The 27,531-nt window shown below is 37.6% G+C and overlaps 1 protein-coding gene across 3 annotated transcripts; it reads left to right on the forward strand.

Moving 5' to 3' along the window:
• Positions 1 to 1,510: 1,510 nt before the first annotated feature.
• Positions 1,511 to 27,460, forward strand: LOC109060115 (insulin-like growth factor 2 mRNA-binding protein 3). Of its 3 annotated transcripts, XM_042776610.1 has the most exons (16): positions 1,511 to 2,165; positions 3,111 to 3,171; positions 10,800 to 10,848; positions 16,139 to 16,190; positions 16,293 to 16,356; positions 18,465 to 18,743; positions 18,996 to 19,130; positions 19,271 to 19,393; positions 20,442 to 20,577; positions 20,673 to 20,795; positions 20,962 to 21,033; positions 23,423 to 23,542; positions 23,669 to 23,743; positions 23,844 to 23,975; positions 24,087 to 24,200; positions 24,862 to 27,460. In XM_042776610.1, the coding sequence occupies exons 1-16, from the start codon at positions 1,991 to 1,993 to the stop codon at positions 24,958 to 24,960; spliced, it is 1,809 nt and encodes a 602-aa protein (XP_042632544.1). In that variant the 5' UTR covers positions 1,511 to 1,990; the 3' UTR covers positions 24,961 to 27,460. The 3 variants fall into 3 exon arrangements, with proteins under 3 accessions (XP_042632544.1, XP_042632542.1, XP_042632543.1); XM_042776608.1 differs by lacking the exon at positions 20,962 to 21,033 and having other exon boundaries at positions 1,514 to 2,165; XM_042776609.1 differs by lacking the exons at positions 1,511 to 2,165; positions 20,962 to 21,033 and adding an exon at positions 2,199 to 2,906.
• Positions 27,461 to 27,531: the final 71 nt, after the last annotated feature.

The raw sequence follows: 27,531 nt of genomic DNA on the forward strand, positions 1-27,531 counted from the left end.
GTTTATTTTTAATCATAATTTTATCTTGAACAATATGCACGCTTCTGGTTGTTAATAGCCTATTGTTATAGTTTTTTTTTTTTTTTCAAATTATCAAACATAGCGAGATTGTCTTAAACTCAAATTAAATTTAAACGTGTGTAGGGTTCTTGTGGCGTTTGGTAAACCAAAGACGAATATATTTTAGGAATATTTCTCATTTAATTTAAACGCCAGGTAACATATCAAATAAATTACCTAAATTCTCTCAAATTGATTTGGCTAGGACGCGCCAACACGCAAACATGTGACAAAAGTGACCATCTAATATCCTACCTTTTACTATCGGCCTTGTGGAATGACATTATTTGATTTTTTCTTTGGAGAAAACCCTCCAAGGGCGTAAAATCTGAACTCATCCTAATTATCAGAAATATGTCGAACGTGTCATACTCTAAACTTGCGATGCAAATATTATACAACTTGAATATTTATAAAAAGCGACATTATCTGTTTATGCGTACAGAAAAATATTTTAAAAGAAATCCAGCACGACCTATGTGTGTGTGTGTGTGACAGAAAAAGAGGGAGAGCGAGAACGAGGCGCATAAGGGCGTGGGCCCAGTGTAAATGTCTCGGCTTTACGTGGAAGGTCGAGCGGTTTTCAGGCCGCACGTCCAGATATTATGTAATTCCAGTCTTTTTCTGTGGAACGGTTCAAAGAAATGTGGCGAAGTATCGGGGAAGAAGTCTAAAGTATATTGCATGGACCAACACACAGGCCCATTTTCTCCTCCCGCTGTGCAAGAAGGAGGCCCGCCTTAAGCACTCGCCATTATGACTTTTCTATGTTCCACATGGCCCTCCCCTTTCTTTAGGCACCGGAAGTGTATAATTCGCTTTGTTCAATCTGGTTAGGTCACGTTACACTAGCCCACAGCTGTCAAATACTGTAGGCATGTAAAGTTATTCTGCGTTAGAGTAACACAAACTCTATTACACATGTAACTGTGTTAATAATTGTACGCAGCTGCGCCTGTAGGATTTTTCTTCATGGAATGGAAGAGAAGAAGAGGCATGTCGCTTGATTGCTCATGACCTCAATTGTTTAGAGGTTTACCATACCTCTACGGCACGTATGTCATGTAATGTATAGAATATAGAGTAAAAATGATGCAGATGATGTATGAATTGCAGACCCTCCCCCTCGTCCCCTATATGGCAGCCCACTATAAGTGCAGATAAAGCCTCATAGCAGGTTTCAAGCGCTTCGAGCGAGCGAGTGTGCGTGCAACGCCTCTTTACAACTCCACCACCAACCAATAAGAGGGCAGAACGGCATAAGTAGAGAAAAGTCCACAGAACGGAATATCATTGAGCGGTACAAAGAATGCAGCTAGCTTTTTGCTCGGGATCCCTGCAAATGCACGAACACAGTCATCACCCCCACACCTCCCCCAATCCCACACCCAATCCAACACACCATCTCTCTCTCTCTATCTGTCCCCACCCCAGTCATCCCTGTGCCATTTCCCCCAATCCGACACTTAATTGAGCTACCGGGACACCTCACGTGCAGGACTGATTTGTAGTTTGAACACGTGGCTCATTGAAAAAGCCAGAAGAATTTAGTTTTTTTTTTCTTTCTTTCTTTCTTTCCGTTCTCTCGATGTTATTAAGAGGCGGCGCCTACACAGACGAGTGTGACAATTTAGTAGCATCGCCAAAGAATAAAGAAACTTTCTCTATTTTCTTCCCGGCCCTTGCTTCGCAGAGGTGACGGAATAAATAATTCAGCACCTTTAAATCAAGAGCAAAGGCGAGTGCGCGCAACCACGGCGGCGATCTCGTCCATCAAATATCTCAGTAGCTTGGAGTGATTGGGAGAACACTCCCAGACCCTCCGCTGAGCGACAGTGCGGTTCTCTCTCTCCAAAACACTGCCCATCCGAGCGACGCGATAAAGGGCTGCCCCTCTGCAACACGGTCGCCCTTTTCCGTATACAACAAAATGAATAAGCTCTACATCGGGAACGTCAGCGAGCAGGCGAGCGCGCCGGACTTGGAAAGTATCTTCGAGCAGTGGAAGATACCTTTCAGTGCACCCTTTCTCGTAAAAAGTGGCTACGCGTTTGTGGATTGCCCCGACGAAAAGGTAGCGATGAGGGCCATTGACACTCTTTCAGGTGAGACTTTTGTGCGTATGTGATTTTGTCCACCCTCCAGATGAATTAACAATGCACACGCAACGGTCGCGTTTAACAATTAAACGCATATGCAAAGCAGGGATGTGTTCATACACTGAGCAAGTGTAGACTATTCACTTTCAGTTTTTTAAACCACGGGTTTTACTCGCCGAGGACGCTGAGTCTCGCTTTAGTATCAAAATAACTGAACGGCGACTGTACATTAAAGTTGCAGCGTTCCTTGTGTCTATGCAGGGCGAAATGTGAAATAATGTGTTTAACAACTCCAGTATCCAAGCGGCGAGAGCTTGCACATGCTATTTATTTGAATTAAAATGGTCTTGGTGTTTCGTGATGCTTTTAAACGCATCTCGCAGCTCGTGGAGCACTTTCTGGAAGTGAACTAAAGTGTTACACAGAACGGGTGGTTTTGCGAACTTTGCCTTTGTAAAAATGTATCACTTTTATCGCTGTAATTACGAGCTCTAGAACACCAGGTGGTTGGGTTGCATTGGTGGCTTGTAGGCCTTTCGACTACTCCCCTGTCTCTACATTATGGGTTGATTATGTTTGGAATGAGTGTAAATTGTGTAAAGGCTGCAATATTTGCCCTAAAGAGACCATCAGTGGACATTTTTTCCCCCAAGTTGATCAAGTCAACGTCTCGCTGCTCGTAGGTGTGAGGCCTTCTCGCAAGCGTGTGGGCAAATTTGCCTTCCACGTTTAACCTCTGGGAATTTTGTATGTATGATTTTTATATTTTGTTTTATTAAAACTGATGTCTTGAAAAAATTCTTGAAATCGTATGTCAGTGTAGTTTCTGTACACGTAACGTAACTAGCATTTATTTATTTTTTTGCACTTTCGTACACTGTGACCCTTTGACACACACTATACATTTTGCTCGCAATAAAATGTTTTTAAAATACTATTAATATTTTTCAGGCAAAGTAGAACTCCACGGAAAAGTATTGGAAGTGGAGCACTCTGTCCCTAAACGACAAAGGTAAGATTCATTAATAAATTTCATCTAAAAAAATGGCTTAGTCCACGTTTTTGTTTTGAATTAATCTCCAAATATTTCTTCTTCACAAGCCTTGATTTTAAATCGGTTTTCTTGTTGTTTTGAACCTTTCAAATGACTCATTTATTTGTTTTACGTTCATATGATCCATCAAAGTGTTATTTGCAAGCGAAATTCAAGATTAGGGTGGTGGCGGTGTGTTTTATGTTCCTGCTTTAAATGTAAATCTACAGGCGTGTTTAACCAAAAAAAAAAGTAAAAATGGTGTGTAAGCTTCTGATTGAACCTCCATGTCAGCGAGCGGAATGTGGGTTTTTGTAATACATCTGAGGCCCTTGATATGCTGAGTTCACATTACTGGGCCTTTAGGCCTTCCAAAAAAAAAAAAAAAACGTAGCAAGAAACGCAGCAGAGGTGTGCAAAGTGAGAACGCAAACGTTGTAAACGGTACCTCACGTTGCACATGTATGTGCATTTATGGAGCCATGCTTGCTGTGGCGTCCATTTAAGAAGAAACTACTATTCAGTCAAGCCGCTCAGTGCTTCCGCCCCCTCGTTCCCCTCCTCGCGCTGGTCAGGCACGAGATGGACTCCTCAGAGCGCGTGGACCGCTAGGGTCGAGGTCTTGTCACAAAAACTGATTCGTGGGTTCACAGGAACTATAACGACTAGTCGTGGTGTAAGCCACAAAGCACTGTTTACTAACTGTGTACGAGTGGGTTGCCGTTTTATTGTAATAATTAAGTTGACGTAACGACTTCAGATATAGGCCTGACGAATATTCGCCTTATTTTCAATGTATGACCGCCTTATGTACATACAAGCTGTTTGTTAATTCCTTGGCGCTCTGTATTTTTAATTTATGAATAACTGGCGGGTTATAGGCTATATATTTTAAGTGATTTCTCAGTTTAAAATAACGCAGTTTTCACGTAGATTGTACGAGGTGTAAGTTAATGGATGTTTTGTTTAAAGACGACAAGTTTAAGCATTTAGCATGTTCAGTTTAAATAAATGTTACGTAGTGGTTGTGATCATTTACAGTAGGCCTGTTTTTTTTTTATGTATTGGTTTAACGCATGTTGAGCTTAGTTCTGTTTTAAGGCAATTCTTGATGGGCTGATGTTTTAAGCTGACGTGATCCGTTTATTTGTATAAATTTGTACACTATAGTGTATCAGAAACATAGCTTAATATGCTGAGTTCAGTGTAAATTATAGAAACAGTGTAATTTAGCTAAATGTTAAGTGTATAATGTCTATTTTGTGTGTGTGCTGCACATGTGCAATAAATGTTGATAGGAGCAGGTCAGAGATTGTGTATGTAAAGTTGGTTTGAACTGTGAGCCAATGAGAGAAGTATAGTGAAATGCATGATGGGAGTGATCGTGCATTCTATGGTATGAGTCTCGGCTTAAGCCCTGCCCACCTACACACACACTCACACTCAAAACATAAAAATTGGGTAAAGTTTGGCCCTGTGTGTGAATGTACCAAGGGGTGGTGTGCATGTTATGGAGCTGTTTTCTGGACGCTTTAGTTTGGTCAGGGTGTGTGCTTGGCTGTATGGACACCGGACCCAATAATATTATATATAAATACTCACTTTAACATTTGTTAACCTGCCGTAATATACATGTTTACTTCTAATGAAGAATTGTAAATTGGTAGTGTATTTGAAATGTTTTATACATTAAAAACACTGAGTGTAGACTGAGCGGAGTCTGCATGGACAGCCCATTGGCCTTTAGAAGTTTAGTTTCATACACCATTTTTCTTTCTTACTGCTAGCTTCCTCGATTACTAGCGTAGCCGTTTTTAGTCTGAGCGTGCACTGTATGTGTGTGTGCATATGCACGTGTGGCTTAAAGGGGGCCCCAACTGCTAAAAGAGAGTGTGGGAAAAGGGTCTTCAGCTAGAACAGACACTCTGTGTGTGGAAAAAGTTTGAACCTTTGTGTGGACAGTCAGTTTTTATTGTTTAAGACTTTATTTAATAATGTAGTGCTGTTAACTTCTCTTATAAATATTAAAGCAATTTTCTTAAAAATGATTTTGGTACTCATAACAATTTCTCTGATTGCAATCTGCAAGAAAATAATATAGCTAGGTATTTAAAAAAATAAAAATAATTTAATGTGGAAAATCACATTCAGCCTAAATCAGTGTAAATTATATTTTCAAGTTAAAGAATGTATAGCTGTTCTTTATTTTATTTTTTGCTTTTTTTATTATTACTTGTGATAATGCATTTTAAGGTAATTCTCTTTTCTTTCTACTTATAGATTTGTAACTTGATTTTCTTTTTTTTAAATTGTGCATTAAAATCAACTATGGCAGAAACTATCTGCATTTTGTCTTTTTACTCTATAACCAAATATTGAAGTGTCTTGATTCAGACTGAGTTGTGAGTTCTCGTGATGGAGTCACTGGCTTGTGAATTATAACGTTCGGCCGTGTTTCCTGGTTCCTCCAGGAGTGTTTGTGGTGGGAAGTCTTCTCCAACCGCCCCATTGTACTATGTATGTTCATACACACGTGCACACAAAGACCGTTATGTTGCATGTCCGTTGGATTCCGATGGAAGTAAATGAAGATGCCATCTACTTCCGTTACGTCACAACCGAACCCCCACCCTTTTTCCCTTTCTTGTCTGTAGGCTAACCTGTTACCATGGTAACCAGACCCCACCACCTGGGGCAGAGAGAGTTTCTGTTACCCTGAAATGGGGCACTAACACCCCACCCCCATCCTAACCCCCCACCCACACACACACACAAACACGCACTCCCTTCTTGCTCCTATAGCTTAATCTGCTGTAGGAGAACATTCCATATTGCATTCCCACCGGAATGCAGACCAGGACTGGAAAAGCACACCAATCCCACCAAATTCCTCAAAAGAAAACGGGTTCTTAATTCGTACGTGAAAACTGGAATGTCATATGACTGTAATTTACTTGGTTGACAAAATAAAATGTAAAAATTTACCAAATGGCATTAGGTTTTTTTTTAATGTTTAAGTAGTTGTTGGTGTGTGTGTGGGTTTTTTGGTTTAATTTTTTTATATATATAAAGTGACTTGCCCTGGTGCATGCACCTATATGCTTGGCCTTGTTTAAATATATTTTTTTTGTTCTCCTTTTCACTTCTCTCACACATCTCTCTGATCATTCATCTGAGTGCAAATGTTTTCTTTATTAACTCTGTGCCTTTTTAGTAGATTTGATGCGCTTGTGTGTGTGTGTGTGTGTGTGTGTGTAAGCTAAGTTTAAGTTTATATGGTGAATGTGTGTGTTGCAGGTTTTAGGTATTTAATTCTGTCAGAGCTTTTTGCCACAGTGGATTTTATGTGAAGCATGGACAGCTTCTCATATTCTGTAGTATTGCTCACAACCCATAATTTCAAGCTGAAAATTATTTGTTTATTATTAGATAAACTGGTTTCCCATGTTTTCTCCTCAGGAGTTGTTCCCTGTTAAAAATTAGCGTAAGCATTACCTCTGTTTTCTTTTGCCTAAATGGTTATAGTTTACAGAATCAAATTTGGATTGCGGTGCCTTAGATTTTTGACATCGCAAAAACGCTGGGGAAAACATCCAGGAATCACACCGAGATGTTGAATGCAAGTTGTGATGCATTTTGATAATTCCTAAGATGACTCCAAGTGATTGTTCTCCTCTTGACATCTACACCCTTCATGAGTGCAAATGTCCCTTACAGCATGTACAACTTCAGTTTCGTCTCCAGGCCTTACTCTATATAGCGTTACATAGCTAGGATAGACTGTAGTTTTTTTTTTTAAACATGCTTTTAATTTTGTGAATTAATGTCAGTGAGTATTTGAATGAACTTGTTTTTCATTAGTAGCTAATGTGGCAGTGTAGATGGAACCTTTTTTATATAAACATTTGGCAGTGTAGCAGTAACCTATTTTTGGCATATATAGATATATATATTTATATATATATATATATATATATATATATATATATATATATATATATATATATATATATATATATAATCTTCAAATATTATTTGCATACACGTGCATGTTCCATCTTGCAGAGGCAACATAGTATGACTGTTTTGTTTGACAGTTAGTTACTTTAGAAATAAGTTGCTACAATTAGTCCTCAATTAGAGAGCAAGTTGTTTTAGATGGCGGTATGGTGTTGCTTTGATATTTAAATTTTGTTGCTATACAATCTACATAAACTTCATAGGAAATCGGTGAGAAATACACAGATATTAAGCTTTTTTTAATGCCCAAGTTAAAATGTGTTAATTCGGCTTAAATATTGCTTAAATCCTAGCAATATCTTTGCTGCTGACAGTTATGTTAAAGCAAGATCATCCATCTGTTTTCTCACTGTCATAATTAAAACAGCTTGCACACTACAAGGTTTTTTTTTTTTTTTTTTTTTGTTTGTTTGTTTTGGTGGTTAACCCTCTTACGGGGAGGTAAAAGCTGATTTTTCAATAGCTTGTAAACAGAGCGCAATATACTAAATAAATAATACAGATCAACCAATGATGTTATAAAGCACTTAGAACTGTTAATGCATGCTGATTGCTTGAAACACGCATGTGCCTCAACGTCGATTGTTTCTGTTATGGTAGATGAGTTTCTTTCACGCCTGTGTGCTACAGGTCCCCTAGTATTGCTCACTGTTTAGGCCTCAATCTGTGTGCATGTGTGATGGTTGTATATGTGTGTGTGTGAGTTAGTATCTACCTGTTCAGGTAGAGGCGTGTTTGTTCCCATGTCCTTTGTACATTCTGTTCTTTTTAATGTTGGTGTATAAATGCGCAAATATACAGAGCTTGAACTTTGGAGTCCTGTAAAGTCAAGTGGGCAGTTATAGATCTTTCACAATCGCTGCACCAAAACATACACCCTAATGAAACTTGTGTTAAAATTAAAGTACTGGTCTATAAAAGCGACATCACCATTAAAATTAATTTTACATTGCAGAATGGCATATATACAGGCTCTGTGTAAATCTGAATTAAGCTAATAATGCGGTGTTGTCATTTCTAATTGAATACAAAGCAGAATTATAGATTGTCCCTTTTCTAACCCTTGATGCATTTTAGTTCTTGGCCTTTAGAAAATTCTCTGTAGAAGAAACATCAGTATTTCTATGGCTGATTCATGTTTTTTTTTTTTTTTTTCTATTGAAGGATTCATTTGTGCAGTTTACATTGGGATTGTAGCCAAGTTGGCTTGTTGTTTGTACTCGTAGTGATGTAAACATTAAATGCTGTGTCTGCGTTCCTGAGAGTTGCAGGTGATGCCGTTGTCTTCCTCAAAGTAAACTAACAGCCTTTGCATTCATTGACAAATTATAGTTGATTCATAAATTAATTTGGTTGTTGTCTCTAGGGGTGTGCACAAATAGTTGAATATTTGATCTGTAATTATTCGAAAAATAAACACAAAATAATTTTACTACGTGATGCTTTGCTGGCAGTAAATGGAGGGAATCCATGATAAATCCTAAGCCACCTAAAACTCATTTATAACTAAATGCACTGGGTGACACTGCGGAGCATGTTAACAAGTTGATTTATTTGATCACAGAATGTCGTCGTCGGCCTTGAAGTTTGCAGTTACTTTTGATCAAATGAATCGGTGAAACTGAGTTATCATAATATCATCCCCACCACAATGAGGAGTCACAAGAAATCCAAACAGCAGTCGACAGTCGAAAGACAGCTGTCCAGCACTGCGTTCACGACTGCAGGTGAGCACAGGTGTACCCTGACTGAGCCGAGAAGAGAGCTTATCTGATAGCCAAATGATTTTAAGACTTATGCTTCCTTTAAATTTTTGCGAGGGAGAGTTTTAGAGCGGAAAACACAGCGCTGTAAGAAACTTTGCTTGGCACACCGTTATCTTTGTGTCTCTGGAACGTCTGTCGGCACACGCTCTTACTATCAGACTGAGGAGCCACCTTTCATGTGGATGAAATTGTTTTCCTCAACATTAACATGATGTGAGACAAAATAAACAAACAGACCAACTCGAGTGTATGTACTGTATTGTAATTGGCACGGTCTGCTTTATTTTTTATTTGGTTTGCTTTAGCTTTTTTTTTACACACACATTTTCAACCAAAGGAAAAACTTGAGATATGACATAACATTGCTGTAGAACATAGTTTATAATGCCTAATAAACTTCAGAAATGGTGACAAAATTTAGAAAAATGAAGTCCTTCTTGTTAAACGTCATTTTAAATAAAAATTTTTTTAAGCCCAAATATTTGAAAACCATATTTTTGAAAAATGCCCATCCCTATCTTACCTGTTGGTTTTGTAGATGTCAGTGTAGAATTATGAATTTCTAATAAAAAAACATCACCTGTAGTATGATTATTTCTGAACTGAGCCTTTCTGTTATATAAAATCCCCTTTAAGTTGACCCTACAATTATCAAATTATCTACATGTCAGCATTTGTGAAATCAAGGGAAATGGCAATATGCCAGACATTTCAGACACAATGACATCTTGTATAGTCAGGTTTTATCTGTCTTGCTAGATATGCAAAATCAATCTAACATCTACAACTGAAGGTTAATTAACACAAATCTGGGGTTGGTCATGTCTATATACCTGCTTTAAATCACCAGTATTACCGCTTTCTTTTGGATGTTTGAATCAACGTTCATGAGTCACTTATGTCCACTATACTGATGTGTACACTATAAATAAGTTGTTGGACTTTCACCCTTTACTCTACTGTTCCCTTATTACCTCCATAAGTTCCAAAAGCATGATGTGCAGTCTCTGTGCATCAATTATTTTGGTTTATAAACTTTCATTTCAATCAGACTGGTGTGGTATTAGTGGACTGGTTTTGGTTAGGTACCTTGTCTTCAAATACAACACATCTCAGGTTGTCTTAATGGCACACAAAATCACTAGTTTGCTTCCCTCTTGTTCGATGAATTACTGATTGTTCGCTAATATTGCCCATAACCGGTTCCGTAATCTGCAAGTACATGTACTATATGATCAGGTTATTTCTTTTGGATGTATAATGAATAACTAATGCATGTAATTGCAGAACACTGTTTTATGCTGGTCGATATGTTAAACTGCACTGCATATATGGGATATTAAGTAGCTTTAGCCATTACCAAATATGTTTTGAAGATCAAAAGCATTTTCTGTTTGGCATTTGCAATATTAGAGAGGCTGTGTGATTAGAGACTATCTAGTTTTAATTTTCAGTAATTTACTTTCAAAGAAACCAAAGAGGGAAGTGGAAGGTCTTCTGGTGACAAGTCACACACCATCTAAGAAATGGATTGAAATTTGGCTTTTTTTCTATAAATCAATAGTGTAATTGTCAGAATGCAAGTTTCAATCATTTTTAATTTTATTTGAGCTAGTAGAGTAGAGTTTATTATAGAGATGATGTTGCTCAAATCTTCCTCTACTGGGTGCTTCCAGTCAGACTCAGATGCTTTATTTTTTCCCCCTCAAAAGTGAATGTGGCTTGTAAGAATCTGGACCATTTCAATCCAAAAATGAATGACTTGTGTGATTTATTGCCTTGTGTAATTTTACATTGACCACTTTTTTTTTTTTTGTGCAGGAGCTGCAAGCTGCAGATCAGGAATATCCCTCCTCACATGCAGTGGGAAGTAAGTGCCGTGCTCTCTTTTTTTCCCCCAGTTCTCTGAGGTGAAGGTGCTTGTATGAGGTGTGATGTTGAAGCAGTACTGTGGCTTGCTGGCTCACCACCACACCTCTGAAGTGTTGGTATTTGAGCCACCAACCCTCCTGAGTTATATCCTAGAATTTGACATCTTGGACCAAATGAATGCATACTCTCCAATAAATACGCTATTATCTTTCATATTTATTAAAGCAGAGATGTTCCAAAAGGTCTTTTTGGAGGTAGCCTGTTGTCTGTGTTCGCTTTAGAGATGTGTGACTTCAATTTTGTGAGGTCTGAGCTTTGAAGCCTCATCATGTGATTTTTTAGAGTTAACAAAAATCACTTAACGTGCTGATGTGCATCTTAAAAAATGCTTCTTAAATACATTTTTGATATTTGTGCTCTTTTAGAAGATGGATGGTCAATATCTGGTGTTTTTTGTTCAGTCTAGATTAAATCTAATAAAAGCATATGATGTTGAGTTAAAAAAAAAAATCCCCTTTACAACTACTAACCCATTGTTATTGTCCTTCACTTATCAGATCAAACTATCTGTGGAAGCATTTGCGTGTAATGCTCAGTACGCCGCTCTTTGCCATGCTGCTTCTCTTGCGTGCTCAAGACAAGATCTCAATGACCATTTGAAATGACATGCTTGCTTTTCTAATCCCTCTCTCTCGTTTCATTCCTGTTGCGCTGTGTGTGAATAGAGCCTTACAGATGTCCACAAAAGTGCTCTGATCATAGGAATCAGTTAAGATTCAAAAATTCCTTTGTGCTCTGGCATTGTTTCCTCAGCCTTTAGGTCCATGACCGATTCCTCCAGTGTTTGAATTACTAGGGGAGCTGGGAGGGGCAGAGACCCCCTAGTTCTAGTCCCTCTAGTTTTATGTGAAATCAGGCCTGGGGGGGCTTCCCAACTACCAGTTACATTTTAAATGTATTATAGTAGTAGGTCATTACCTCCTTGATGTTAGATTAAATGTCATATAATAGCAACATGTCATATAATAGTTTTTTTTGTTGTTGTTGTTTTTTTCCTAGCCAACTCAATATAATGGCTATAAAGTATATATAGATATAGAATATAAAGATATATATATATATATATATATATATATATATATATATATATATATATATATATAGATAGATAGATAGATAGATAGATAGATAGATAGATAGATAGATAGATAGATAGATAGATGTGTGTGTGTGTGTAATATAGAGCTTTAAGAGCTACAGTGGGCACCAACAATTCAGTGTAATCTTTTTTTTAAACATCTGCCAAAGGCAGGTACGTTTGAAAATATTATAGATAATTATTTCTTGCTATCCAAAAAAATCATATTTTTTCCACTTAATTAAAACTCTTTTTTTTTTTTGATCCTATGACATTGAGGTTATTTGCTGTTCCCTTGCAAGTTGTTGCATACAGAGCCATTCATTGACTCACAGCATCGTGTATGAAATGAGTCAGTCTACATCCGTGTGAAACTGCACCTGTCACAAAAACGTGAAGACCCAAGTTGGTTTGTGCCTTGTTTTTGGTTTTGTGGCTTTATGTGAGGAATATTCCATGTGTCACGTTCCAGGGAGGGAAATGGGCATCCTAGATAAACTTGTGCTGGTCAGTTTTCCACTCAGGCAAAAGTTGTTTAACGGACTACTAAATAAACCATAAACTGCATGTTTTATGTCTGTCTTTATCATTTGCATTACTTATATTAGGTTTAGACTATCATATTTATAAATTTGGGTTTTTTTAGTAAATTTAAGCTACAAACTCTTTATTTACTCACTTAAACGTCCTTCCCCTTTCCTCACATTTGTTCATTTTGGGCCCTGTGTTTGCAGCAGTCTTTATTTTATTATAGTCTTTTATTTTATTACAGCTAAAATGAGTAAAAGTATAATGGGATTGTTTGCCATCACAGTAAATCAAAGCTGCAATATACGAAGCATTGAGATGATTTAAAGTCTATATCAATGTATCGATCATGATGAGTGAAGTGTTCCTAGTCAATACAATGTATTATGTTTAACTCTGTAAAGGCTGACATATAATATTGTTTTTACTTATAATGTTTTTTTTTAAACCTTTATTTATTAAACCTTTACACACAAAAAAAATATATTTTAAGTGATATATTTGATACATATGATAATATGGTTCCTAAATTTTATTCAGAGGTCCAAAACTGCAAAAATATGCAGTTTGGTGCGGTTGCTGATATTTATGACCAAAAAGTAAGGTTACATTCTGATAGTTATATATTATATTATATTATATATATATATCGTATAGCAAACTACTTGCGTGAATTTTATATAAATCAGTTTTCATGCTATATCTCACAATATACGTCTTGAGATAATATTTAAATGCTTGGTTTTATCAAAGGTCTGTAGTATTTGTGGGAGGGCAAACATATAATGCAGTGCAATACAGTGATGATTAAGTGATGTACAAATAAACGTTCCTCAAAAGCCTGATGTATAATTAAATTTTAACAATTTTAGTTTTTTCTAATATGGATAATCAAGTAAACCTGCTTCAGTCCTGTAGATGCTCATCTTGAAATGTTACTAACAATATGAATTTTTCTTTTTACGTTTACTTTATAAAAGCCTGTAGAAGATTTCACAGCAAAAACGTACCATGGCAGGAATACTTAAGTAAAAGGCCTTTTATTATAATTCTATCAATCAGATGACAGAAGGCACATAGTAGATCATTAAAATTCAGCGATACATGGTTGCATCAGGTGCAGACTGGGAAGAGAACTGTTGTAGTCCACTCCCTCCCCCCGTTCTTGACAAAGCAATCAGCCATTAATTCCCCATGTAGTAGCTTATGTAGCACTTCAAGATTTGTAGTAAAAAACTGGGTTAGGGTTTTAATTATTTTCCTAACCCTAACCTATGACTGTGTTAGAACAAAATCGGAGTCTTTTAAAGTCTTCTGAAAATCTGAAACAGTTTCTAAAAAGCCATTGGTAATTCCAGAGGGAACCTGTGGTGACTTAACCTTCCATTTTGGTATATGAAAAATATTTTTTCAAAAGGTCATAAAGGCTCACTTTTTATTTATTTTAATCTGTAGTCTATTTGTAAAAGCAAAAGCTAGACATGAAGAAAGCATTATTTTAGCATATATTACGGTTTCTAAAGTTTGGGGACAGTACTTCTTTTTTTTTTAATTTTTTTTTTTTTTAAGCTCACATGCTCACCAAGGCTGCTTTTTATTTGAACAAAATACATTGAAAACCTGTAATATTTTGGTGAATTATTGCAATTTAACTCCTTTTTATGTTATAATATATTTTATGTGATTTATTCCTGTGTTGGCAAACTTATTTTCAGCAGCCATTATTTCAGTCTTCATTGTCACAGAAGTCATTCTAATATGCTGATTTGGTGCTGTTTTTAGATGCACATTCAGTTAAACTGTTAAACACTTCTTAAAGTACTAAATTATGCTAAATGTCACGAGGGCTTTAGTTAGACGTGTTGAATTTAAGATTATGTGTAACAGTTTCATTTCCCATGGATTTACAAGTAAACATGGCTAAATTTATAGCACAATTTTCCTTCTCTTATTTCAGCTCAAAATGAATCCGCAGTCACATGATGTCAGGCTGCGAAAATGTCAAGTACCTACTCGAGCGAGATTTAGTTATTTAATCTCTCCCTTTGTTTTTCTTTGAGTTTGACCTGCCACTTGTGTTCAGATAGAAGGTATTTGTGTTTTTATTGTCTTGTTTCTGTGGGCACATATTGAGATCTTGAAGTGTGTGTGTGTGTGTTATCTGTTATGATGTAGATTTGGGGATATGCGTTTTGCTTTGTGACTAGGCTCAGGTGAGCTTAGTCGGCTGGATTTTAGCCTGCTGCCCCATCTGGCTTCAGGCCTATTACGTGTGTGGACGCCCAGAATGTGTAGATCAACCCCACTTCCCCTTCTTCTCCACACTGCATGGTGTCTGAAAGCCAACACCCCCTTCCTCTTTCACCCGATTGAAGGAAGCCTGGTCTTATTGGCCTGGACTCAATGATTGACTGGTCATGTAGCCAATGGCTGGAAGTGCCCAATGGCTGCTGGGAATTCCATAGTAATGCACACGCTAACCAATAGGATGGCTTGGAATGGAGAAGGGAAGTGGTGGCGGTTAGGGGGGTTGTGGGCATTAGTATGTGTGACGTATAGGGGGCTGGTGTGTGTTTAAGCCTGTAGGTTTCCTTTTGCCCTTATTCAATGTTCGCCTGCACGCCTCCTCTAAGGCAGGAGTGGCAGAAGCGAAGAACTGCAGAGAATGAGGTGTAAAACAGTGCTTTCTTGAATTCTTCACTTATTTGAGTATGAGATTCCAAATGCTTAGGTTGCTATTGAGTTAAAATTTTTGGTCAAGATCCAAATCAGCAAGAGCAAACTGTTTAAAGTTGGCATGAAATGAAAATTCACCATATTTATTTTCTAAATGCGTTATGTGTGATTAATCGGTCCACATACAGGACTTCTTTAGTCACTTAGTCTGCTTTAAACCTGCTCCTGCAAGAACATGTTCGCCTACGTTCATATTTGAGTGCAACGCCAACACCTCAACCCAATTGTCAATCAGTTTTTCGGCAAGCCGCTACACTTTGATGTGCATCACAGTAAATTTGTCCTTTGTCTCAAACATCTGGCTATTGCCCAAAAACTGGACAATACTGATGGGAAAAAATATAGTGTTTGGAAGTCACGCTTTGTTTCTATGCTATTGGTGAACTATGCTTTTAAATCATTGGGCCTCAATCATGAAATGTTCATTAAAAACAACTCTTGTATAAGCTGTTGCGTAGAATTAACAAATTATGCAAGAATAGAATTTTGATTATTTAGAATTCATAAATGAGGCCCATGAAATATCGCTACTTGCGTTTCATCACAACTTTGTGACCAAAAAATGTATATTATTGTCTCTTACTCTCATCCGTTTCAAACCTGTATGGCTTTCTTCTGTGCAACCCAAAAGCTAACATTTTGAAAAAAACACTGATTTTCATTTTATGAACAGAAAAAAATGCTTCCACAAAAGAAAGTCAATTTGAAACAACATTACGTTGTGTAAATGATTTTTGGATGAACTGTGGCTTTAATACTTAACTATTCAACCTTTTTCACAGCATTATGGGTGTGTGGGTTTTTTTTTTTTTTTTTTGTAATACCACCTTGACCACAATTTGTAGTCTCTTACAACATTAGTCTGAAAGTGTCTCTTCACCTACAGGTTTTAGACGGGATGTTAGCACAGTACGGCACAGTGGAGAGCTGTGAACAAGGTAGGGTGTGCTCTTCAGCAGATTGTCACTTTAGTAATCCATATATTAAAAGATTAGTTAATCTCTCCCCCTCTGTCTTCCTCCTTTCTCTTCCATCTTCAGTCAACACTGATACGGAGACCGCTGTTGTTAACGTGCGATATGCCGCTAAGGACCAAGCCAGAGAGTGAGTATCATCCGCCTCGGATTCGGCCGGCGCAGTCACCACCCCACCCCCTCCAGAGCGTCTCTGTCCCACATCTCGCAGTGAAATGTGAGACTGTCAGTTCCACATGCACTGCTATTTGGGTTTATTCAGCAATTATAATAACTCATTCAGTGCCACCTACTGTTTGATTAGTAGAACTGCAGAGTGGTCACAGGGGTTGGTAAAGAAGCCTCTTTTAAATGAACGGAAAGACTTGGATAAAAGAGTCTGACTCAGTTGTTTGTGCACAATAGGGAGTTCCTGTTACCATTCGCAAGTGGATGTCAGTGAAAGATTTGATGGCTTTAAAGGGCTCTGGCATTCCATCACGTCTAAACCTTATGCTCTTAACCCGCCCCCCTTCACCATCCATCAGATTCGCTTAAGTTTTACATATGTCCTGTTTGAGAAGGAAGCGGAAAAGAAGAGATGATTTTCATGGCCTTTGTCTTGTTTCTGGGGACCTGTGCTTTTAAATTTTTGCAATATTTTGGGTTTCATTCATGACATGTTCATAAAACAATTGAATAAACTGTTGCAATGAATTGACAGATTGTGCAAGGATGGAACTGAGTATTTACTGAAATGCAAAAAATTATTTATGAGGCCCATTTTAATTATTTTCAGCAATTATTTTTTATAGTATTTTTTTTTTCTATTCAAATCAGAAAGAGTCAAACTGTTTAAAGGGATAGCTAAACTGAATTTTTTCAAATGTCATTTACTCCCCCCTTATTGGTTACAAACCTGTTTATGCAAGAATGGAATTTCAAATATTTATTGAAAGAAAGCTTTTTTTTTTTTTTTTTTTTTTAAATAAGTCTCATCCTCACAAGACTGCATTAATTGAACAAAATACAGTAAAAACATGAACACAATAATAAATATTCTAGAATAAACTGTTGTATTGAACTCTGAAAAACTTATGCAAGAATGGAATTCTGAATTTTTACTGAAATGCAGAAGTGGATTCATAAGTGAAGCCAATTTTGTTTATTTTCAGCTATTTATTTTGGTCCAAAGCAGCAAAAGGCAAACTCTTTAAAGGATTAAACCAAAGATTTGTGTCTTAAAGGGATACTCCACCCCAAAATGGAAATTATGTCATTCCAAACCTGTAAAAGCTCTGTTCGTCTTCGGAACACAATTTAAGATATTTTGGATGAAAACCGGGAGGCCTGTGACTGTCACATAGACTGACAAGTAAATAACAGCGTCAAGGTCCATAAAAGGTATGAAAGCCATCGTCAGAGTACTCCATCTGCCATCAGACGTGCAATCTGGGTTATATGAAGTGACGGGAACACTTTTTGTAAGCGAAGAAAACAAATGACGACTTTATTCAATAATTCCTTTGTCAACAGTCTCCTCTGTGTCTCTCCATATCACCGTATGCTGTGTATGCTCTTCTGTATCATCCGCGCCACAAGGATGCACTGTTTTTTGATTTGAAAGAAAACCGTGCATCTTTGTGGCGCAGATGATACAGAAGAGAATACACAGCATACGGTGATATGGAGAGACAGAGGAGACGGTTGACAAAGGAATTATTGAATAAAGTCGTCATTTTTGTTATTTCGCTTACAAAAAGTGGTCCTGTTGCTTCATATAACCCAGATTGAACATCTGATGGCAGATGGAGTATTCTGACGATGACTTTCATATCTTTTATGGACCTTGGTAGTGTTTTTTTCCTTGGCAGTCTATGGCACAGTCAGAGGCCTCCTGGTTTTCATCCAAAATAGCTTAAATTGTGTTCCGAAGATGAACTGAGCTTTTACGGGTTTGGAACGACATGGGGTTAAGTGATTGACAAAATTTGCTTTTTGGGGTGGAGTATCCCTTTAATTACTCCTAAATTTTATTTGATTAAAATGATTTTTCAACTAAGCATAATATCCCACACAAGAATAACAAGTATGACGTTTGGGATGTATAGAAGTAGCTTTGTGTGTTCGTCCACCTAATATGGCCTTTGTCCTTTCACTGAAACGTAACTTTCAGAAGCATGATTAGTTCAATGAAAAGATCTGTTCATGTTAGTATTTGTTAATGTTTCCCATCCTTCTGTTGCTCTTTTTTTCCAGAGCATTGGATAAATTAAATGGCTTCCTTATGGAGAACTACGCACTAAAGGTTTCCTATATCCCAGACGAAACGGCTGCAGAAGATGCCCCTGCCATGGGTGGCAGGAGAGGTTTCAACTCACGTGGACCGCCTCGCCAAGGCTCTCCCAATCTGGGCGCAAGACCTAAACTACAGTCAGACGTGCCTCTACGCATGTTGGTGCCCACACAGTTTGTAGGAGCTATTATTGGCAAAGAAGGTGCTACCATCCGCAACATAACCAAGCAGACTCATTCAAAGTAAGAATACTTGGTGTACGTAGTTGTAAATGGCCGTTTTTCACTTTGCGCACATAAGCACAGCATATTTATTTTGGCGTCCATATTAAGATGTTACAACATTTCACACTGAGCACATAAGGCTCTAAAACCAAAGTATCAGCGCTGAATATGTTGTTGCATGTTGAAAATGCTCTATAAACCCGTTTATCAAGATCTTTTGCAATATAGGACTTAACGAAGCCACAAAATAATTACATACTGTGTGCACAGGATTGATATCCATCGTAAGGAAAATGCAGGGGCAGCGGAGAAGCCCATCACTGTTCACTCCACACCAGAGGGCTGCAGTTCTGCCTGTCGAAACATCATGGAGATCATGCAGAAAGAGGCAATCGACACCAAGATGTACGTTGATACACAAACACTGTGTCATACGGTTTCTGTTGATCTGTCTTTGTTAGTCATACTACACTATTACAGAGTCATTTACAGTCCATCTTGCATGTTCAGTCACAATATACCCTTCTCATCTCTCACATAAACAGCACTGAAGAAATCCCTCTGAAGATTCTGGCTCATAATAACTTCGTTGGCCGCCTGATTGGAAAAGAGGGCCGCAACTTGAAGAAAATCGAACAAGATACGGACACAAAGATCACAATTTCACCGTAAGTAGTTGTATCATTGTGCTCTCTATATTTCATGAGGTCAGCAAAACCATTTATTTTTATTCTTCATTGTGTGCTGGATTCTTGGCATGCACCAGGTATATTCAGTTGAAAATATATTTTCCAAGATGTCATATTTATTCTGCAGAGGTCTTTGTTTTAAAACATTGCTCAAGATAACATTTTATATGTAGATTTATACCAGTGTGTATGTGAGTGGCGCTTCGTGAACCACTGGATATGCAGTTTTCAGAGTTCAGTTGGAGTGTTTGGCTTCCATCCAGCCTATTGCTAAATAAAATAGGCTGTATGATGAGTACTTGAGTAGTAGTTTGACATTCAAATGCGAGGGAATTTGGAATTTATTTATTTTTTAAATATACTACTGAATAAGTTGCATCTTCCTCACTTATCACTTGCGTGTGACTGCTTGCCCCTTTTGCTACATGTATCTAATGTTGACAACCAACCCATGACACACATACCAAAGCATTTCATTTGGTGTTTTTTTTGCTCCCACAGGTTTTCTTAAGTGTTATTTTAGTATTTTATATACTATTATGGTGTATATAAATACTTTGAATTAGCTTGTTTTTTTGTTGTTATTTTTTTTATTGTTTATATACCATTTTATATATATTTTGAATGAGCTTTGTTTATATTTTGAGGTTTGATTTAGTATTTAGAAACTATCATACTATTTTGAATTAGCTTCTATTTTTGTTTTCATTAATTTTAGTCTTATATACTATTAGTGTATCTTTTTTTTTGTATATTTTCAATCTAATTTTAATTCAGGTTATAGTTTTTTGTTGTTTTGTATCATTTTTGTTTTTACACATTTCTGCTTTATTTTTCGAGTAATTTTTAGTATTTCAGTTTTTTTCCACATCTAATATGTTTAACTTTATGTATTTTTTATTTCATCTTTTTCTACTAACAGCAGTTATTTTAATAGTTTGTTAATAACACTGGTTTCCTTTAGAATGTATTTGTACTAGTAACTAGTTTTTTTTTAATCACTTTTTCCACATTTCACCAATCCCAGTCTGCAGGATCTGACATTGTATAACCCAGAGCGCACCATCACCGTAAAGGGCACATTAGAGGCTTGTGCAAAAGCCGAAGAAGAAATCATGAAGAAAATCCGTGAGTCCTACGAGAACGATGTAGCTGCTATGCATGTAAGCCTGCAATGACTTTCCATTTTTGTCTGAAATTGTATACAGCACAACAACTTCATCTCAAGAAAAAAATCTCTGCCCTCTTATTCCCCTAGCTACAGTCTAACCTGATTCCAGGGCTCAATCTGAACGCATTGGGTATTTTTCCCGGTGCAGCGAGTGGAGGGATGTCACCCTCTGTGGTATCAGGACCTCCAGCTGGGGCTCAATCATTTGGGGTAACACAATTGGATAAATTTTTGTCCCTTTGAGGTGTTTGTGTTTGGTGTGTGCACTTATGAGAGTGGGGAGCGTGTTAATGTATGTAACGGCAAAATGTGAGCCGGGCACCTACAGACTGTGTGTGTGGGAGAGTGAGTGTTAATGTGTGTGTTTCTCCCGTAGTGCAGCGTGTTTGGGGGTGAGGTGCCATTTTGGGCCTCTACACTCTCCTCCAGCAGCAGCACAGCCTTTTCTGTAAGTTTTTATTTATTACCGACCATGCACTGCATGGCTTGGCTGCTCGCTACTGGACTGGCTGAAGGGACAAACGTCTGTTCCCAGATTAGTGGCTGCCCAGGGGGTGTCGCTCAGCCTCCACTAACAGAGATGCTGAAATGCTCTGGATCTGATGTTTAACACGTAACGTGTATGGATGTAGACCTAAAGTGCTTTGTGTGTGTGTTGATGGATAGGAATGAATGTTGTCAAGTTTGCAGTTAGATGGGATGGGCATGAAATAACATGGGAGTTAGACTAACCCATAAACTAGGATGAAATGCACAGGTGTGTGTCGTTTGTGTCTATATTGACTTATTAGTGATTTATTTTTCAAATTGTCCTAGAGACCTATCTGAATAGTTCTCAAGTTGAATATTTATTTACTTACTCTACATTTGTAGATTTATATAAAATATAAATACAAAAGCCTCCCAAAAAAGTTGGTTGATTTAAATTGTAAATGTGACAAAAAAAAAAAATTTGAAAATAAGAGAAATTGTTTAAAATCCTTTTATGGCCATTTACATCCACTGAGTCTTAAAAATAAAAAGCCTTTCTAATTTGCATACAGCAGCATTTTATTTTTTTAATATTATTATTGGTTATTTTATTTTTTAATTTGTTGTGAAATACCCACATCTGATGTTAAACCCATACTGAATTTATACATTTCCAAAAAGTGGTAAATGGAATGAATGTATCCATAAATTATATGAAGTGACTCGTTAAAAAGCAAATATCTAATTATTGGTTTTGTTGAAAATAAAAATGACCAGAATCCATATACAGTAGAAGTTGTAGAATTTAACACACAAGACTTACCCATGTATGTTCATTGAAAGAAGAATCACCTTTGTTTTCTTCTATAGTCTTCACTGAGTATAAATTATTTTATTAGATTGTCCTGCTTTAAATGATACTAGGAGATGTTTAAAGTGCATTAATGGACATTTTAAAGTTTCTCCTGAGAAGATATTAGAAGTATTAAATATCAGTTGTATATAATTATTTATTTGTAAAATTTTCAAATTAATGTATACAAATAATTGAAGGTATTGTTAGGTATTTTATTTTAAATTTTTTGTTTGCATATGGTAAAAAATTTACTTACCTGTGAAATGTACATTATTGTTGCTCCTCTGTCCCCCGCCTTTCTGAAGCGCATCGATTTTTACAAAGCTCATCAGTCTGAAAAGCGAGGTGTGCTCTGATTGGCCAGCTATCCAGTACTTTGTGATTGGCTGAATGCCTCAAGCATGTGACTGAAATGTTACGCCCCTTATCATACTGTGATGCCGTGTCCCAGTGCAACGAGACAAGGCCAATAAAACCCATTACAAATGAGGCATTTGTTGCATCCAGTGGGGACATAATTACTGATTATAATGATTTATACTGTCTTTTTACGCATTGCATCGTGCCACGTAAACTAAAGACCATGTCTGCATTTGTGATCAGAAAAACGTCAAGCGCTACGTCAAACTCGCGTTTGAATCATCAGTGGCAAATTCTTTAAATATGTAAAACGTACTTAAAGGCTGTGAGTCAGAAGCGCCAGACTGTCCTTGCAAAGTTGGAATTGCCCAACTTTATAGAAACAGCCTTTGTGCACAGACGCATTGCAGGCTACTGGTTCAGGAAACAGGCCAAACAAAGTAGTTTCGCTTTCACAACTAAACAGCATCTCCACAACATGGTGGCGGCGGCAACAGAGAGAATAGTTACACCTTTCTTTGTGTGAACATTTGGACGGTGTTATGCAGATCTTCCCAAATCGTGACGTAGACATATGGGGGTGTGTTGGAATGAGCCGTTTTAGGAGGGCGTGGTTGACTCTTAACTTTTATAAAGAATATCTCTTTAGGTTTGAGACTTTAGTCTTTGCAACTTTACAGATCTTTATGCACCAAGAGCTTGTAACACTCCAAAGAGAAAGGAAAAATTGAAATCGCATCATATGACCCCTTTAAAATCAGACTGAATTAGCTTTATTTTAAAAATATTATAGTATAGGAATTCTAGCAAGAATTACAACTGGGTGAGCAGATTGTCTGTTTGTTGAATAGGCAGCATGTTAATATATCAGGTTCTTTACGTCAGGGTCATGTCAGAATGAGCCGTTTTTGCAGCTTACTTAAATTGTGCTTTTGGATGAATTACGAACCTGGCGATATATTTTCCAAGCAGAGTGAATTCAAAAGATTAAATCTTGATTCCTCATGACCTCTGTTGGGTGAATAGTTGACTTGTTAGAAGGTTTTCCCAGGATGTCTTGTGGCATATTCTCTGGATGTGTCTGCATAAAAGCAGATGTATTTTGTGTTAAATGTGTGATCATAACTCATGAGTGTATTTGTGTCCGCAGCCACAGGTGGAGTCAGAAACCGTGCACCTCTTCATTCCTGCTCTGGCAGTTGGTGCTATTATCGGCAAGCAGGGCCAGCACATTAAACAGCTCAGCCGCTTTGCTGGTGCATCTATCAAAGTGAGTGATGGCAAGAATGACCTTTTACCCTCATCCTGATACTGTTTGTTAAATGTAATAGTTATAATTTTTCTATTTTGCTATGCTGTAGCAGTATTAAAGTTTAATATCTGGCATTGTGGATAGATTGCACCTGCTGATGAATTGGACACCAAGCAAAGAATGGTCATTATTACTGGACCGCCAGAGGCACAGTTCAAGGTAAAAATGTTTTACACATTGTATGAATTGAGCCATGTTATGAACATACACTCATTTGATTGCATATTCATGTGTTGATTTTCTGTGATGTTTTTCTCAGGCTCAGGGACGTATCTTCGGGAAGTTAAAAGAGGAAAACTTCTTTGGTCCGAAGGAGGAGGTTAAATTAGAGGCTCACATAAAAGTGCCATCATTCGCCGCTGGCAGAGTCATTGGCAAAGGAGGCAAAACGGTAAATGGCCACTTCACATTTCTAACATACATTTTCAGTGCTCATGTTCGCTTTACAGATGCATTTAACCCCAACATTGCCTGTTTGTAGCTGATCTGTGTTTCTCTTTAGGTGAATGAACTACAGAACTTGACCAGTGCAGAGGTGGTTGTCCCCCGGGACCAGACGCCTGATGAAAATGATGAAGTAGTAGTAAAAATCACAGGCCACTTCTATGCAAGCCAGGTGATTGAGCTACTTGACATACCAGAACTGCAGAATGGGGTTAAAAGGTGTCATTTTTCTGATGTTAAAATGCTTTCTCTGATCCCAGCTTGATGGCAAAGACGACTAATCGTAAGTTTATAAGTGTTGTCATGCCAAACTTTTGATGTGGAGCTCACAAGGAGTGTGACTTTTTATAATAATAATAATGAATTATAAATACATTTAATGAAATGTGTTTTTTGAAATGTATTTAAATTATAATTTAGATGTTTTAATAGATAGTTTATTGAAATCTATTTATATATTTATTTTGATGGTCATAGTAATGCAATTTAAATACATTTGTTAATGCATTTATTGAGTGTATATAATGTATTTAAATGATTTAATTATGTCATTAGTGGTAATGATATATTTTTATTGTATTTTTACTCATTTTTATATTAAAGTACTTAAGGTATAATCATTATTATAATACTTTAGTCATGTTTTTTCTCCCCGATGTAAAGTAAAGTAATTTAGCCGCCCCTTCACTGAGCCTTACATACAGCTTTGTCCAGTTTACAATCATTTGAAATGTTTAACCTGGACTCCATTTATTGCTGAAGTGCTTTGGGATTGTTATTTTGCTGTTTGATTTGAGTATTTAAACCCCTTTGTTTTCTTTCATGTGTCCCAGCTGGCCCAGAGGAAGATCCAGGAGATTATCTCTCAGGTGAGGCGGCAGCAGCAGCCCAAGGCCCCGGCCGCAGGTCCACCAGTCGCCAGGAGGAAATAGAGCCACTGCGTCTTCTCGGAGACTGAAAGGACACGGGATGCGTCCATCTCAGGGGTCAGGGAATGTCCTTACAACCCCACCCGCTTTTACACCCATTCCTTCCGAAAGTTTCAGTGAGATTATACACACCTGCACCCCCACCCCCCCACCACAGTCCCCCACCCTTCAATCAAAACATAAAAAAAATCTGCCACCCAGTCCTTGCCTTAATACGGTAACTGCACAGACCTTAATTGACAGACGTTAAACTTTGTTTTTGTTATGAGTTTACTGGGAAATGCAACATCTGAGTGTAAAAGGCATTTCAAGCCTGTGGGGTAAGGAATGGGTGACACAGGGTGGGGTTTAAGGTCTTTGGCTTGAGATGGAAAGAGGATTGTTGATGGAAGTACGCTGTCCCGGGATCCATAGTGGCATTTTATAAATTCTGATGCATTTTATAGATTAATAGATATATATACATATATAAAATTATAAAAGAAGGTGGAGCAACACTGCCACTTATGACTGAGGGAAGTGTTGATTGGTGTTGGCCAAGTTAATATGCATTTTACTGATCTACCTCAGGCTAGAGTACCTCAGAGAGAAAAAAAAGAAAGAAAATGATATATGAAAAAATGTTCCGTTCTTTTTTTTTTATTTTGCTTTGTGGTATTTTGTATACTTTATAAAGCTAATAGTTCTTGAACATTTTTATTTTTTTAAGAAAATGTAAAATTCAGTCTGTAGTTAACGGATGAATCTCGAACTCCGCCTTGCTCTGTTTGCCGCGTGCGCGATGAATAACTGTATATACGTTTGCGTGCGTGGCTTGGTTAATAGAGTGGAGTTTGAGCTTCTGTGTTAGCTACAGATAGGAGAAAGAAAAGAAAAGCGCCTCAGTGTCGCTGAGGAGCCACCACCCTCTGAACACCGTCAAGGTAATGAGAAATAACGCCAACCGTACATACCGCAGCAATGCCTTGCTAAAATGCGAATAACTATCGGCGGTGGCAGACGTTTCACCCGCATTTCATTGCACTTCAGTTAGGGTTGGATGCAAGCAATAGAGGTCAGGGATAAACAAGGTCCTGCTGTAACCTCTTTGACACCCCCTCATCCTCAGTGCGACTAGTTGTCTATCAAATTAAAATAACGACCAGCCCAATTGAGGTTGTTTTTTCTTTTCCCGTGCTCATCGTTTTTGCTCCCTTTCCTTTTCCAAATAATCAGCTCCGTTTGGTCTTGGGACGGGCGTTTTTTTGGTTTTGTTTTTGCATCAAACTGGGCTTTACATGCCGATGATTTTCAGTGTTTAACGTCAGTCAGGGGTTCGGGGAGTTACACTGTTCTCATGCTTTTGCGTTGATAGCTAGGTTACAATAGTCGAGGGCACGCGTCTAGGCTAACGAGCAATAACGTAGAGATGGACGCGCGAATGGTTTCATTTATAGCTTTCGTTTATCATTCAAAGTGAAAAAAGCAAAAAATATATATGAACTTTAGCAAAGAAACAACGTTTAGTAAAGAAACTGAGAAACCAATATTCCTTTTGTTTTCATGCAGAATGTAAATATGATTTGATTGTGGTAAGAGTGCATCCATGCTTCCACACTAGTAAGACCATTGTCTACCTCAGCTGAGGAAAGGGTGGGCTCCGTCTCACCTGAGACCTCCAGCGCGCGCAGCGATACCTCAAGTCCCTCGCGAACAATTCCGCACTGGGTACGCGCGTGGCGCCGAGCGCTGACCAGAGGGGCACAAGTGATCATTTTGTTTTTCTTTCCACCCTTCTCTTACACAGTTTTTGATCTACCTCTTATTAGAAAATTATTTAAATTAGAGGCATATTGCTATGTGTTAGAATCTATAAGGTCATGTTCCATCTGCCCCTTTCCTCACAGAAAAAAAAATATCATTAAAAAAAAAAATCATGTATGGTTAGACTTTAAAGATGAGTGAGAATTATTTCGTTTTTTGCCAGCAATTTATTCTCTGCTAACTGATTTGAAACCTCACCTGCTTTTTCTTTCTGCTTCTTGGTTTGGTGATGTGGCTTCCTTGTATTGGGCTTTATTTCTTGCATAAGTATTGTATTAAAAGTCAAAGTGTTTATTTGGGATCTGATTAATGATGGCTATAGAAAAGGTTGTTTTCAAGGGCCTGCTTCATTTCTTGCTTATGAAATATGAACAATGAAGTCTTTATTATGTTACTTTTTTCATGTCTTATGGATGCTATAGTGTTTTTTTTTCTTCTGATTTTTTTTTTTTTTTTTTTTTTGTTTGTTTTTTGACTGGGATCTGATCCAATTTCATTTCATGGCTGTGTTGTGTGGTGAGTCATGTTTCAGTGGGAATGTGATGTGGAAATCCAGGAGCTGGAATAGTTCCGGGTTCAAAAGTGGTCTGATTTCAGCATGATAAGCAACATCCCCTCCGACCGTGCTTGTGCGCCCTCACACACCTCCACTTGTCAAATTCCTCTGATACAAAGAAAATAAAAGTCAAGTTGGCTCCTAGCTACCATTGTTTGTGATTCCTTGGCTGTTCTTTGTGTTCATATTTGTTGAATGTTTTTAGTTGCTGTGTT

This window comes from Cyprinus carpio, chromosome A19, assembly GCF_018340385.1.
Source record: "Cyprinus carpio isolate SPL01 chromosome A19, ASM1834038v1, whole genome shotgun sequence".
NCBI lineage: Eukaryota > Metazoa > Chordata > Actinopteri > Cypriniformes > Cyprinidae > Cyprinus > Cyprinus carpio.